General features: G+C 37.0%; 1 protein-coding gene across 3 annotated transcripts in view; it reads right to left on the bottom strand.

The window, feature by feature from the left end:
• Positions 1-16,029, bottom strand: part of Slc9a6 (solute carrier family 9 member A6) — a 54,668-nt gene that overhangs the window by 19,206 nt on the left and 19,433 nt on the right. For all 3 annotated transcript variants that reach the window (XM_047536311.1, XM_047536312.1, XM_047536310.1), the window contains 6 exons: positions 13,419-13,560; positions 11,747-11,852; positions 11,374-11,462; positions 8,061-8,174; positions 3,206-3,317; positions 1,725-1,878 (listed from right to left, as the gene is read on the bottom strand). In XM_047536311.1, coding sequence (XP_047392267.1) covers positions 1,725-1,878; positions 3,206-3,317; positions 8,061-8,174; positions 11,374-11,462; positions 11,747-11,852; positions 13,419-13,560 — 717 coding nt within the window. The remainder of the gene's footprint in view (positions 1-1,724; positions 1,879-3,205; positions 3,318-8,060; positions 8,175-11,373; positions 11,463-11,746; positions 11,853-13,418; positions 13,561-16,029) is intronic.

The following is a 16,029-nucleotide window of genomic DNA, read 5'->3' as shown; positions in this document are numbered from 1 at the left end:
GAAGAGTATTACTTTTCCTAAATTATCTTACATTTAATTTTGTTCTCCTTAGGAGAGTATTCATTTATAAGTCATTGAGAAAAGAAAGGAGATTAGTCCTTTTGAAATGTGCCACTCAGTTTTTAATGCACTGTTGTACAGAAGAAACTAAATAAGACCAGAGGTTCCTCACCTCTATCATTTAATTTATATATATGTACACATATAAATGTATGTATATATTATTAATATATATAAATGTATTACACATATACATATATGACCTTAGACAACTAAGAACCTAAGTCTCTATTTCTTAATTTGTAAAACAGAGTAACTATAATTAGATAAATATATTAAATACACTTAGTACAATGCCTAGCTCATAGTAAGTGCTCAATAAATTCCAGGTGTTCCTTGAAGCAATAATGAGGTCCATAAGAACATTAGGGTTATAAGAACATATGCTACAGTGTATTGTCTACTACACACAACAACACAGAGATTATAAAACAGGGGATTTGAACAGCAAAGAGAGAATAAGATAGCAATAACAACATTTAAAGCATGATTCAAGGATGGCTGGTCTTTACGATATTAAAAGAAAGGCAAAATAGAATGGTAAATAGATTTTATAGAATAGATTCTATAAAATGTGAAATGTTTTCTCTAATGAACCCTTCGTATCCTGGGAGCCTGGTAGCTCTTAACATCTATGAACTTTCAGCCGAACAGAACTAAAATCTACAAAGGCTTCAGCAATACAGGCTGCTGTATCCATGGAAACAAATGTAGAACTCTTGAGATACAAGGGAGCTTTCAAATTGAATACATTAACCAGTATGCATTGAAGACTAGGGCCTCGTGATCTTGGCTTGGATTGTTAGGTTAGAAACAGTGCTGATCATAAACATGAGAAAGAATGATAACATCTATTATGGATTAGCACTGGGGTAAATTGAATTGTCTCACACATCACAGATGGATCCAACCTGATAATACGACTGAAAGCCTTAAATATATGCATGTCCTTTTTTTCCTTGGTACTAGGAATTGCACCCAGGGAAACCTTACCATTGAGCTACATCTCTAGCCCTTTTTATTTTGAGGCAGTTCTAGCTAAATTCCTGAGGCTGGCCTCAAACTTGTCATGCTCCTGTCTTGGCCTCCCAAGTCACAGGGATTATAGGCATGTGCCACCATGCCCAGCCATGCACATCCTTTTGACTAAACAATTCCATTTCTAGAAATGCCTCCTAAGGAAAGAATCAAACAATTGCATGGTTGTGTACACACTTCAGAATGTTCACATTGTTGACGGTAACAGCAACATCCTCAAGTGGAAATGGCAATAGCAAAATCTTAAAAACAATACAAAAATTTGAAAGGAATTTGATTAAGTAAATCAGGATATATGCAGCCATTCAAATAATGGCATAAATACTAGTATAAATATCCAAGCTATATTACATTTAAAAACCAGTCTACAAGAGTACCTTTAGTGTTGCACTTTTTTGTTTGAAATACATACAATGCATAGCAAAAGATCTGAAAAGATATCCTTCAAAGTGTTAATAATGGTTTTTATTTTTTTCTTTTACATAATTTTGTTTTTCTGTACTGTGTCTTCTATACTTTTTAAAAGAAAAAAATGACATATTACAGAGTCACCAAAGCTTCTGATGACTAAAAGAAAAACTGAATTAAAATTTCATATTAAAATGAGGCCCCCAGTTCCTGCTTACCTTATATGCAAGCACGACAGCATGGCAGTGGTGCCACCTCCAAATACCCACACAGTAAAGAACACAATCAGAAGCGTGGTGCTGAACATCATTTGTCGTGCATAAGTGGCAGTGTCTCGAATGGCCAAGGCAAATGCCATTGCACCACGAAGGCCTACAAGGGATTGGAAGAGGTATTCCTTCAATAACTCATCGCCAACACAAACTTCAAAAATTCAGAGCTATAAAGCATGTCCTAAAACTTAGAAGCAGGGGAACAAGTATGAAATAAATGTTAATATATCTAAATATACATGAATTGTAATAGAATTAGTATGATACTGACATGTTGCTATTTTAAGAATTTTTTAAAATGTATTTTTTAATTTACATGAAGAATTCATCTTTCGATATACAGTCCATGAGTTCTGACGAGTAGAGCACTGCCACAATCAAGACACAGAACAGTTTCATCTTACCCCAAATACCTTTGTGCTACCTCCTTTTAGTCCAACCTCTTTGTCACCCTGCTAAACCCAATTATTCTCTATTGCCATGATTCTGTCTTTTTGAGAATGTCATGTGAATGGAATCATAGAGCATCTGACCTTTGAGACCAGTTTCTTTCCCTTGGCCCAGTGCCTCTGAAATTCATCCATGTTTAGTGTTATGGTCTGGATTTGAAGTGACCTCCAAAGCTCCCATGTTAATGCAGGAGGTGAAATGGTTAGATTTTTAGAGCTGTGATCTAATAAGTTAATTAATCCATCTCATGAATTAATTGGAAATGACTATTGTACTGGGTGGTAACTGGGGTGTGGCTGGAGGTGGTATATCACTGGGGATGTGCCCTTGGAGATTATATCTTGACCCCCTGTATGCTCCCATCCACACTTCCTGGTGGTCCTAAAACTAAGCAGCTTTCCTCCAACAGGCCCTTCTTCCATGTTCTGCCTCGCCTCAGGCCCAGAGTAACAGTCAGTTGACCATGAACTGAGATCTGTGAAACCATGAGCCAAAATAAACTTTTCCTCTTCTCTAAGTTGTTTCTGTCAGATATTTTGGTCACAGTGATGAAAAACTAACTAACACAAATAGTTTGCTCTTTTTGGTGCTAAGCAGTATTCCATGGCATGGATGGACCATGATTTGTTTCTCCATTTACCCACAAAAAGACATGTGGGTTGTTGCCAGGTTTTTGGAAATTATGAACAGAACTGCTATAAACATTCACTTATATATTTTGGAATGAAAATTACATTCATCTTTATCTTTCTTACCTGGCATTGACATATTTTTGAACCAAGGGTCTGCAACCATAATATGAAAAAAATTCTATAGAAGGAATGAGATAAGAATTTTCACCTTGATTATGCAATGTCCATGTTTCAGAGTCCTTTATTAGGGACATAACGTCTCAGCTTCAAATCACATAAACTGGCACATAATCTGCGTTGTGAATGATTTCTTGGGGAAGGCAAGAGAAGAAATTTATAACTTACCAGCAAACATCATCATATGTTGAAAATTTGATCCAATCTTACTTCTCCTACCCAAATTAAGTAAGAAAGACAAGGGGTAAATATTGGCAGCTCTTCCCAAGAAAATAGCAATCTAAAATTATTAATAGGTTAAGGATCATTTCTTCTTACTATGGACATTATTTATACTATATATTCAAGATACTGAAAAGTCATTTTAGGGGGCTCAGTTTTTAACCCAGTCTCTTGATTCCATTGTCTAACACAATGCTGTCCAACATAACTTTCTGCAGTAGGGAAATTTTCTGTATTTACACTGTCCAATAGAGTGAACACCTAAAATATGGCAAGTGTGACTGAGGAAGTGAAATTTTAATTCTTACATCATGTTTATTAATTTAAATTTAAATAATCATACATGGCTAGTTGCTACCAAATTGGACAGTATAAGCTTAACATACAAAAATTCATCAGATGAATCAAAATATGTTTCAAAGTAGGGCTTCACTAATATATATTTAAGATTATTAATAAAATAGGCTAATTAATTTTCATTATTAGGGTTGACAGGAAGAGTAATGTTGGCTAAATTTCCCCTTCCTTTCTAAGAACAAACAGCAGCTCAGCCACCTCACACCACTGAAATTCCTGCAAACCCTGATGCATCCCACTGAATCTATACTTCCAACCTGCTGCAAAGGACAGGCTTAAGGTGAGTTAAGATTGGTTTTAACTAGAAACCAATATTAGTGTCTTTTTCCTTTACTTTCTGTCTTATAGAAACTCCTGCTTTATAATTACAATTTTCATTTCAGGGGTCAGAATACAATCCCAATACCATTTCCTGAAAAGAATATAAAGGGAAATCTAATATTGAAAACAAAATAACATGGCAGAAACAGTGCCAACCTTAGAGACCTTGGAAAAGTATATAGTCTGTAAGACTAAAAGAAGTGCACGTACAAATTATGTGTCTATTGGTAAAGTACTCCCACAGGAGTACAGGTTAACAATTCTGATACTGTTAAACAGTCATGCACCATGTAATGTTTTAATCTATGATAGACTGCATATACCACGGTTCCCATAAGATTATAATGAAGCTAAAAAATTCCCATTGCCTAGTGATGTAGCTGTTATATCATCAAAGTACAGCACATTACTTGGTGGAAACAAATGTACTATTCCACTAGTCATTAAAAAGTACGGCAAGTATAATCATGGAGAGTACATAATACTTGATAAGGATAATGAATGATTGTTCCTGGTTTATGTATTTATCACACTACACTTTTAATCATTATTTTAAAGTGTACTCCAACTTACAAAACAAAAAGTTTACTGTAAAACAGCATTTACACCAGCGGCAGTCTTGCATGCCTCATGTTTACCAAGTCTCTTAATTATACCAAGAGGCCATGTCCAGTGATTGGCCTATGCCACCTAGGATTGTATAAATACAGACTATGATATTCACATAAAGACAAAACTGCCTAATGAAACATTTCTCAAAACATATCCCCATCCTTAAGCAGTCCATGACAGTTCATATAAATGGAACTGAACAATTAGGTAAATGGATGACAGATAGTAAGAGCCAGGTTTCTCACTGACAGAATGAAAGTTTAGAGATCAGCAAGGAAACAAGGTCAGAATGATCCAGGCAGTAATGGATTACAGTTGGAGCTTCAGTATGAACCCACGTTTAGCTTAATGGAGACACAAATGGTTACAAAACAAAAGATGTATAGATGTATGTGACTATATCACTTGATATATATATATATATATATATATAGATATTTCCTCATTCTATCAGTTGCTAGGGACTAGAATCTAGGACACTTGGTAGTGATGAGCACATTGAGTGTCCAGATCTTGGTTTCCAATACCATTCTCCAATAAAAGGAATCAGGACTCATTCAAGAAATGGCCAATTCTTAGGCTGAGGCAGAAAAGGCTCATGGGGGCTAAGGGAGTGGTTCTTTACTTCTGAGGTATTCCTCCCAAAGAACACATAACCCCAATCTAATCATGGGGAAAACATCAGACAAATTCCAGTTGAGAACACTCAACCACTATGCCTCGAAACTGCCAAGGGTCCTCAAAACCAAGGAATAGCTCAATAACTGTCACAGTTAAGCAGAACTTAAAGAGACACAATCAAATGTAATGTGGTTTTCTGGATGGGACCCTGAAACATAAAAAAGACATTAGGGAAAATTCTTAGGAATCGGAATATGGTGTGAACTTTAGTTAATAATAATGTATCAATACTGGCTCATTTGTTGTGACAAAATGTACCAGGCTAAGATGTTAATAATAGGGCAAATTGTATGGAGGGTATATGAGAACTTTCTGTATTATCATCATAATGATTTTATTCTAAAATAAAAGTCATCTAAAATAGTGATTTCCTAAAATAAAAGAAGAAAACATAATAAACAAAGCATGTGGACTCCTACAGCAGCAACTGCTAATTCTCCCCAATATCTCATTCTTCCTAGCCTCTATAGTAGTGTACACTCTTCCCTCCCACTCCCCATTTTTATTTGGGTACATAGCTACCTAGATAAACACTATGATTCCCAACCTCCCTTGCATGTAGGTGTAACAAGTGATGTTAAAGGGAACTGATATACACACATTTCTGCCTTTGAAGGCAACTGGCAGACATAGGGGTGAGACATCTTGAACCACCAGAACAAGAGAAAATCTCTAAAACAACAACAAGGTTGCTTGGGTCCCTGATGACTCTGTGGACATACCAGCTCAGACTTCTGCATGAAAAAGAAAGAAACTTGTCTTGTTTAAATGTAAGTTAAATTTGAGTCTTTGTCACATGAAACCAAACCTACATCTTACCTAATGTAGACAGAAAGAGAACAGCTCTCTCCTGTTAAAAGTCAATTTTTATAAAATTTTTAAATTGAGAAATTTCAGTTCCCAACAGATGTAGGGGCCTATAGAGAATATTGAACCTTATTTCCAATCAAGTCACTTGATTGCTCAAAAATTTCTCAGGTATTCACAGGACATGAAGTTACTAATCTCATGGTTGTCTTTCAGCTAAGGTTCTTCTCTTAGTAATAGAGTTTTATCTTTTGGGCCAGTAAACTCTGCAGAACGGCATTTTAGTGATATCTTACTTTCTAACAGAGCTCTTATATTGAATTTTATTTTTTTAAATTATACCAATCTCGTTAGCAGAACCTTCATTCTGAGTTTTCAATAAATAACTTCTTTTGAAAAGCACTTATTCAAATGTTCATCTCTTTGACCACAATTTTTCTTTCTATATTTTGCATTCAACTATTCCATAATGGTCATTCTTTCACCTCACTGGAACCTCCAGTCCATAGATGGCTCTACTTTTTCCTCTTTTAGTCCTCTCCTTTAGTCACTCCACTTCTTATCCACATCTTAGGAATACTCTTTCCAATATCCTAATATTAGCTTTGCCCCTCTCTGATTATATTGCACACACTCAAGGAAATCCCAAACTTGGATGGACCCAACTATCTCTTTTCTCCATGCTTACAGCTGAGTCCTTCTGGACACAGACATAGGACAGGGCACATTTGTTCTCTTGTTATAATACTTGTTCCTCAAACTCAAATGGATTCCTACTCACTGCTCAACAATCCTATTGCATTTCATTGGTCACCTCACTCTCCCACTCTCTGCAAGTATTTCATAAACTTTCTCCACCTTCCTCAAAACTCCTATCACCCATGGAAGTCAGTCTCCAAGATGGTCCCCTTGCATAATCCCCACTCACACTGTACCAGGATTGGTCTGTGTGACCAATAGAAGAATGCAGAAGTGATGACGGTATGTCACTTCCAAGATTAGTTTATAAGAGGTACTTTAGCTAACATTTTCGTGCTCTCTCAGCTTGCTCAATTTGGGGGAAGCCATGGTGAGCTGCCCTATGGAGAGGTCCCTGTGGAACAGGAAGGGAGCCATCTGCCAACAGCCATGTGAGTAACTTGGAGTGGAACCTCCAGTACCAGGCAAGTCTTAAGTGCAGTTCCTGAAAAACAGCATGACTGCAATCTCCTGAGAGATCCTGGAGCCAGAGTCACCCAACTGAGTTGTTCCAGGATTCCTGTCCCTCGAAAACTGTGTGAAGTAAAGAATGCTTGTTTTAAGCTAAGTTCTGAGTAATCTGTTATACAATGGATAACTGATATACCTCTCTATTTCACTCTTAGCAGATGATCTCACCTCCTACTTCACAGATAAAAATAGAAGCCATTGGCTAAGAGCCCCATATTACAGGTGTACCTTCCTCTCCACATGCCCTATCGTCTCCTGTAATAAAGGTACATACAGCTGTCCTTCTTCCAAGTGAAGGTCAATTCCTCCTCACATGCTTGGGATTCCAACTCTCCCTTATCTTCTCATGAGCTTATACTTTTGTTGACTCTCTTTTATATTCTCAGCTTCTTCCCTTTGTTTTTAAAGACTCAGTGTGCTCATATAGAAGACAGAGAAAAAGAAGGGAAAGAAAGGGGCCTCATTTAAGCTTTCTTCCTCTTTCTCCTATTGCTCTGTGGCATGGGCTGCTAATTGTTCCTTAGTATTCATGTTCTCCTCCTCCTCTTTAGTAACAGAAGACAAACCTTTGGGGGCTGGCAGAATGGTATAAGACTGCTCTGTCATTTCAATCTGTCAATGTTATTTGTGCAATAAACAAATAAAAATAACAGAATAAAATCAATAGAATGGAATAGAAAAGTTGAAATCCTTATTTGTTTTACTCAGGAAAATTTTACATATTTAAATGTATTCTTATCAGCCATATGTCCAAAAACCAATTGAAAATCTCAATTAAAATAGTTTTCAAAACAGAAGATATGATAAAGGATACGAATGCTCCTACTACAAATGTTGGGTTAAAGACATGGTTCTGGAAGGTGAACAGTGTCAGTCCCATGTAGGAGAAGATGAAATTCTCTGCCAAGAAATTGAGAAGCTCAAACAACTGAAACGAAATTTTAAAAGGTTAGTCCAGTAAATAAATTAAGTCACACAATTTTAAAATTTGAGTATTACTAAGATAATGAAACAGATACTTTACATATGTAAACTTCATGCATAAACCCAAAATATATGACTCAGAGGGGAACAAATATAGAGATGACATTTCCAGTCCCATAGAAAGTGGGACTTGTTGCTTCCTCACTTCCCTCGAATCCCCATCTTCAGTCTTCTCCTCTACCTTCTAACCCTGTCAAATTTTCCTTTGGAATGTTTCTTGTGTCCTCCACTGCCCTAGTTTACCTTTCATCACTTCCTACCCATAATGCTGCAAGAGGACCCTAACTGGTATCCCTGACACCCCCATTTCCTGCCCCACAGTGAATCTCTAAAAATAGCAGTTTCTCTACAATCTCTACAATCTATAAAGATCCAATTCAATTTCTCCTTCTTTTCTTTTTTGGTAATGGGGATTGAACCCAGGGGTGTTTAACCACTGAGTCACATCCCTGCCCTCTCCCCCCTGCTTTTTTTTGTTTAGAAACAGAGACTTGCTGAGTTGCTTAGGGCCTTGCTAAGTTGCTGAGGCTGGCTTTGAACTTGTGATTCTCCTGCCTCAGCCTCCCCAGCCTCTGGGATTAAAGGCATGTGCCACTGCTCCTGGCTAATTCAACTTCTTTTCATCCTGGCACTGAGTGCTGCAGGATCACAATGGTTTCACTGACTTGCTGCTGACTTTACTTTTTAATGGGTCTTATCCCTCAGGGAGGTAGCCTCCTAGGGACAGGGCTTATGTGCTACAGTCCTGCACTTGGTGCCTTCCCTTGCTTCCTGTCTACTCCATCCCATTCACATCATTGCCTCCCTAAAAATCACTAACAGTAGGTGTACAAGATTTGCTGAATGAAGTGAAGGTCCTCCATAGGCTGCTGTCCCTCTGGCCATTATAGTTATCTATCCCTGTTCTTCCCCATGAGCTCTCTGGACAATAACATTAAGAACATGGGCTCATAATGCTTAGTGCTCTACCACTGGGCACATCCCCGGTCTTTTTTACTTTTCATTTTAAGAGGGGCCTTGCTAAGTTGCTGAAGCTGGCCTCGAATTTGAAATTCTGCTGTAGCCTCCCAGGTTGCTGGGATTACAAGTGTACATCACTGCTCCTGGCAGTTCATCTTCTTAAAGCAGAGCTGGCTTATGATAAAAAATGACAATAAACATTAAAATAAGTTATGTTTAAATTTAACTGATTTAATATGCTATTATTCCTACTTGTTTAATAATAATAGCTATACTTTATCTAGTATTTAGTATGTGCCTGATACTAAATTAAGGATTTCATGTACATTATCTTGCTTTTATCTCAAAAATACTCCAAAATTTAAGAAAGAAGAAAAAAACAGCTCTGTGAGATAAGACTATTAGTATCTCCATTTTATTTTATTTTGTTTAGTTTTGTTTGTGGTGCTGGGATCAAACCTGGAGCCTTAGGCATGCCAGACAAGTGTTCTACCACTGGAGCTATAAACCTAGTCCTTGAGTTTTTTATTTTGTTTTTTAGATGGGTCTAACTATGTGGCCCAGGCTGGTCTGAACTCCAGGACTCAAACAATCTTCCCACCTCAGCCTCCCAAGTAGCTGGGATAACTGGCATGCACCACTATGCCTGGCATTATTTTATTTTAAAGAACTGATGCACGGAGAAGTTCTGTAACTTGCTCCTGATTACACAGTCAGTTAAGAAGTAGAACACAATACAGTGACTGCAGAGTCACAGCTTTAATCTACAACATAGGGGTTGGCAAACTTTTCCAAAGAGTAAATATTTGAGGGTTTACAGGTTACAAGGTCTCTGTCACAACTGCTTAACTCAGCCTGTGTAGCACAAAAGCAGCCCCAAGCTATACACTTTTTTAAAAAAGAGTATGTGTGGCTGTGTGCCAACAAAACTCTTAATGGACATTGAAATGTGATTTCCATATAACTTTCAGGGGTCACAGAATCTTCATGTGATATTTTCTTAATCATTTAAAAATGTAAAACCCATTATAGCTAACAGACTGGCAAGGGCTGGATTTGACCTGAAGGCTATATAGTTGGTGAGCCACTGCTCTACACTTTACTGCCTTCTTTTTAATTTATGCCTTTGTTTCCCTTAGGCCTTTACAAATCCTTCCCATCCTTGTAGGTATGCCATTTCCTTTATGATAGCCATCCAGATCCTGAAGCCTCAAACCATTTCCCCCCATTTCCCTCATGGCCTATAATGCCACAGATCTTGAAGCACATAATCTAGGATTCCTATCAGTTGTACATAAGCTTCCGTTAGTAACAAGAATGGAAACTCTTACTCTGTGAACACTATCAAGTTGGTTTTCTTCTTTACACTTAGTGCACTGAATTAATTTGTAAAAAGATGTATAACTCCAGTGTATTTGATTGGGGGAGGAAACTACTTACTTTTGAAGGGCTGGGGAAGATATAGGTCATAAATTAAACCTGGGACTCCAGGGCAAACAGAAAAAAAAAAAAAAAAACTGTTGCTCCTGCTCTAGTGTCAATCCTTTCCTGGCTCATCTCAAAACCACCTGGCAAAACTGAAAGGTCCTAATTCTTACTATAATAATCAACAAATATGCACACATTTCTATTCCAGACAGTACATTTTGTTTACCTATTTATCCATTTACCACCTAAGACTGGAAAATTATATGCCTATTTTCTTCATAATTCCTTTCAGGTACCCTGCACAAGTGATCATTCAGTACCCAATTACTGGAACAGTTCCCTGGGGTTCCTGGAAACAGAGGTTTTGCAGGGCCTGAGTGAAGACTGAAGGAAGTTAGCATTCTATGGCGCAGCAGATCTAGTTAGATTAGAAATTAATCTTATCTGTATCACACAGCAGCAGTTATAACCAAGCCAGAGTGAGTTTCTAAAACATTACTCTTAAAAGAGGCTGCATTAGGCTAAGAGAAGAAGCTAAATAACGTTACTGGAAACACAATAATAGGCCCTGACTATTCTGCTGACCTATCTCCACCCTAAATAAGCCATCACTCTCTAGCTTGCCAGTCTCATCTATTTCTAAAGTCAAAGGAAGAGAAGACAATACCCTGAACAAATTAAAGACTATTTTTAAGAAAATTTGTATTTTGCTAAAAGGAGGAAAGTTTACTCACAAACTATAAAGTTTCTCTTACCTGTTTTGTTCTATGCTGAGACTCCGTGGATAAATTATTGTATGTGTAATGGGCTTGTGTGATGCCACAAAACAATACTGCAACAACACCTATGAAGACAACAAATTCCGAGTTCACATGAAAGGATGGCTCCCAACTTTTACATTGAGGCTTTTGTTTTACATAAGTCAATTATATGCATAGTGCTGACATTTTCATTTACTTTGACTTACTTTGCTGAGGGAACAACTTCCATTGAAAATTTTGTTTACATTCCAAAATGACAGCTTAAATCCCAATAAGTATATTCAAATATGAAGAAGATGATCCACTTGCAGAAGTGGCTAAGTCACTCCTTGTAAGAGCTTACAATGAAAAGGAGAAAGTAACCTACCTGTGAAGCCCCATGCTTCAGCCAATAGAAAGGTGCTCCAGGACATCAAGAAGAACAAGCCTGTCTCCAGCAACTGAAACTCCCGTAATTTGGTGAATTTTGTCACGTGAGACAGTTAAGCCTGATAACGAGATCTTGGAATACAAACGTGTGACTAGAAAAATAAGCATCAAAGCATGGGAACCATGAAAGCTAGAGAAGCGTTCTCTAACCCTTCTAACACAAAAGTCACAGAATAAGGAGGCACCAAGGTGAAGGAACTTAGGAGTTCCTTCAGAGGAAGTGTCATAGCTTAGCTACTCCTCTTGCTTTATGGGTATCACATACCTTGCCAGAAATCACATGGTAGAGGACAAGTAGACCAGAGCAACAGACTGCACGTACAACATACCAACTGTGTTGCTGTGATCCAAAGCAAGACAGAGTCCAGAATTCTATCAATTTACATTTATAAAAACATAATTCCATGAGATTTCACAATTATTTGACCCTCTAACACATCTATGATGTAGAGGATTCATTCCACAATGAAGAAACTGAGGCACTTAACTCACTTTATACTAGTCTAAAAAGTATTTGCTGCTTGAGTGTGGAAGGATCTATGCCAAGTTGTGACAAATGTTGAGCTAGAATCTAGAGTCACTTTGGCAACTCTGTACCATAACAAAATGAACAATATATACTTCTTCTCTCAAGGAACCTATTACAGGGAAGAGATAGTATCTGTTCTGTCTCCTTCTTTGGAATTATTTTACTGTCCTTTATGCCTCAATTCACCCATAAAAAACACCAGAGAAGCTTCTTCCACAATGTATACCAAACTAAGAGTTTCTCAAAAAAGAATTTTTCATTTTTTAATATAAAAGTATCTTAGAATATTTACAGCTGGAAACTCCTTAGCATCAAGCTCTACTGGACTTTTCTCCTGTCCCCACCTTCCACTTTCCTACACTGAGACCCAAAGAGGCAGTGACAAAGTTTATATCATGTTTGCACCTGTCACAACACCACAACCTCCAGGCAGGCAGGGGTCACATTCACCTTGTTTATCTTTAATACCCATAGCACAGTATAGGGCATGTAGCAAACAATCAGGAAATATCTTTTCAATGAATATACGAATGACCTGCCCAGCATTTCTCATAGCTAAACTAGTGGCAGTATCAGGACTACAACCCAAGTCCTTTGGTCTCCCAGTCCAGGGCTCAAGAGCACAAAGGGGGATCTGGTATAAAATCCTGTATGTCCTCACCAAGGTACCATATTTTGTTCATGTAACATCAGGTTGTACATCTCTTGTCTGGCCTAGTAAATGAAGAGCAAAAGACTGCCAGGCTGACTGTCAGCATAGAATGCCCAGAAGCTCTTTGGAGTATATCTACCTTTATGTCGATTTAATACACAATTTTAAAATTTACCATCATAGGGGTTCTGTGTCTAATTAGATTATTGTATGAAAGTTTTAGGGTACTGAGCCCTATGCAAAGCAATGAAAGTCTTTAATTTACTTATTGGCAAATATTATTGCTTCAGATTTTCAGACCAAACACTTGGTTATAAGGTTAATAATTATAACACAATTCCAATCGTGGAACTAGGAGAAATCATGGATTACAGTGTTCAACTACCTTGTGAGGTTAACAAGAAAAGATGAACAATGATAAAAGGATATTAAAGCTGTCACCACTCCAGTAGCAGCACCCATGGCAAAAGATCCACTGAAGATCCCAAGGAAGATCCAAATAGACTTGAACATTGCTGTGACATCAAAGGTGTGACTATTGTCTCCAGCTGGCTGGTATGCCACTATTGAACTACAAAAAAGAGAATGCTCTTACTTCTAGAAGCAACTTTGACTTTAAAACATTACTTAGTACAGAAATTGAAAGATGAAATAAGAAAGAAGAAAAAAAAAAACCCAAACCTTTGCACTTGAATTGTCAAAATAAGGGCAAAAGGTTACCAAAAATTCCTGCAGTGTATTCAGCTAGCAAGAAAACTCAGCTTTTCTTTAAAAGACAATTTTGAGAGGTAGAACATTGTAAAGACCTCTACATAAAAGTTGTTCCAAGACTGTTCATCCATCCTCAATACTGTGCAGCACTAAATTTTTGTGATTCTGTTGAAGAACTACTATTACTAAGTGCCCAAAAGCTCCAACACACTAATGGGAACAAACTGATGAAAAATCCCACTTGTTTCCAGCAGAGGCATACGAATTTTATTCAATACTTAACCCAGTCACACTTTGTTTTTCCTATGGGAAAAAAAAAAGGTGACTGAAGAGCCCTTTTAACTTTTAGAAAACCAGAATGGGCCAAATGCCTAATATCTATTCACTCACTAAAATGGACTTTTATAGAAAAAGGGCTTGAAAGGCCTTCCAAGAAATTAGAATCCATTCAACAGTACTTTGAGCATACTCAGCTGGACCCTCCACCCCAAACTTCTGAAAGAAAGTCACTCTGTACCAAGCCAAGACAGGCAATTACAGGGGACACTCTTCATCTTGAACTCACAGTCCAAACCTGGTCTCAAAAAGCTTCTTTTATAACAGTCACTGTAAGACATAGAAATAGCTGAGAAAATTGTTCTTGCCAGCAAGTCTCTGCCAACAGTGCTTACCAGTTCTCATCTCAGTTAATTGAGGTACCACATTATAAAGTCTAGACTCAAAAGCATCATACAAGTCATGTCAAAGAAAAGAAGGAAAAGCACATTTCTAAGAATACAATGAATTCACCCTGTGGTTACTGCAATATTTTTTTTTCTGGCTAAAAAATGTGTTTACGATGTAAAACAAGTTCTTTTAATACATTCCAGGTTAAATTTAAAAATATCTAAGACCAAACTAAAACTTTCTAATTTTTTATCTATTTCATTGAAGTATAGGACTAATATTAATTTCTGACAATGGCTTCTACAAATTTCTGAGACTGTCTTAACTGAAAAATATAAATATCTGTGTTTAAATATACATTTTGGGAACAGAAGATTTGATATTGTTTTGATAAATATGAAATACCTTTAATATAATGTTACATTACCTACACATAAAGGGTCCTATCATAAATGAAATCCAACCACAATATAATATTAAAATATATTAGCTGGCTGGAGAAAAGAAAGGATATTGCAGATATTGCAATAATAACCTTCTTTCTTCCTGGCAATATTTTCCAAGATGTTGGCTGGGAAAAAAATATCCATGCCATGCCTCATGAGGTTGCTTTGCCTGAATTAGTTCAAGTAAATTCAACATTCGCACTAATCATTATTTTATTCTTTAATCACTAAAATATACAAGGATGCACAGAGAACATGACAGGCTGAGAGGTTTCTTTTCTTCTGTTTTAGGCAAATGCTGACCTCTGGATTGAAATCTTTATCTTTTCTACATCAGCCAACATTTTAAGGCATCAACATTTTTGTGAATATTTATAATTCTGAAAGTCATACAATGTACAGTTTTGAAGGAAAATCGTCCTATCATTCTACTTTCCTGACGGATCCATCTTATTTTCCTTATTTGTTTCCCCTCTTTTTGTCATATGCATACTAGTTCATATTTAATTATAATCATAATAATTATGATTAATAATTATAATTATGTGAACATAGTTTTGAATTCTGGTCCTTTAATCAATAATAATCATGATTTTTAAAATTTACTTAACCATATGCCCATTGTTAGACATTTAGAAGTTGTTTCCAATATTTTTGTTTCTATAACAACAGCATGAAAGAACATCTTTGTAAATTTTTTTTACATGTTTTGGGCTATTTCCTTGTGCGACATTCCTAGAAATAGAGGATTACCATACTTATGGCTCTTTTTACATGTTGTTCAACTGCTTTCAAAAGGTCTCCATTACAATTTTGGAGAGAAATATAACAATATCTCTCAATTTTTAAAAATATCATACCCATTATCCTAGAATTATACCTTTAAAAGTATCCTATATGGTAGAGAGCTTGCCCAGTGATATGGTTTGGATATGAGGTGTCCCCACAAAGTTCCTGGTAATGTAAGAATATTCAGAGGTAAAATGATTAGATTATGAGGGCTGTAACATGAAGCATGGCTGGAAGAGGTGGGTCACTAGGGGTGTGCCCTGGAAGGATGCAACTTCCATGTGGTCCCTTCCTTGCTTCCCTCTCTGTTTCCTTGCTGCAATGGAGAGAGCAGCTTCCCACTGTAGTGCCATTTCCCCATGTTGTTCTGCTTCACCTTGGGCCCAGAGCAATGGATTCAGGCATCTACAGACTGAGACCTCTGATAC

Source organism: Sciurus carolinensis, chromosome X (genome assembly GCF_902686445.1).
Source record: "Sciurus carolinensis chromosome X, mSciCar1.2, whole genome shotgun sequence".
Lineage (NCBI taxonomy): Eukaryota > Metazoa > Chordata > Mammalia > Rodentia > Sciuridae > Sciurus > Sciurus carolinensis.
This window is presented reverse-complemented; position numbering and strand designations above follow the sequence as displayed.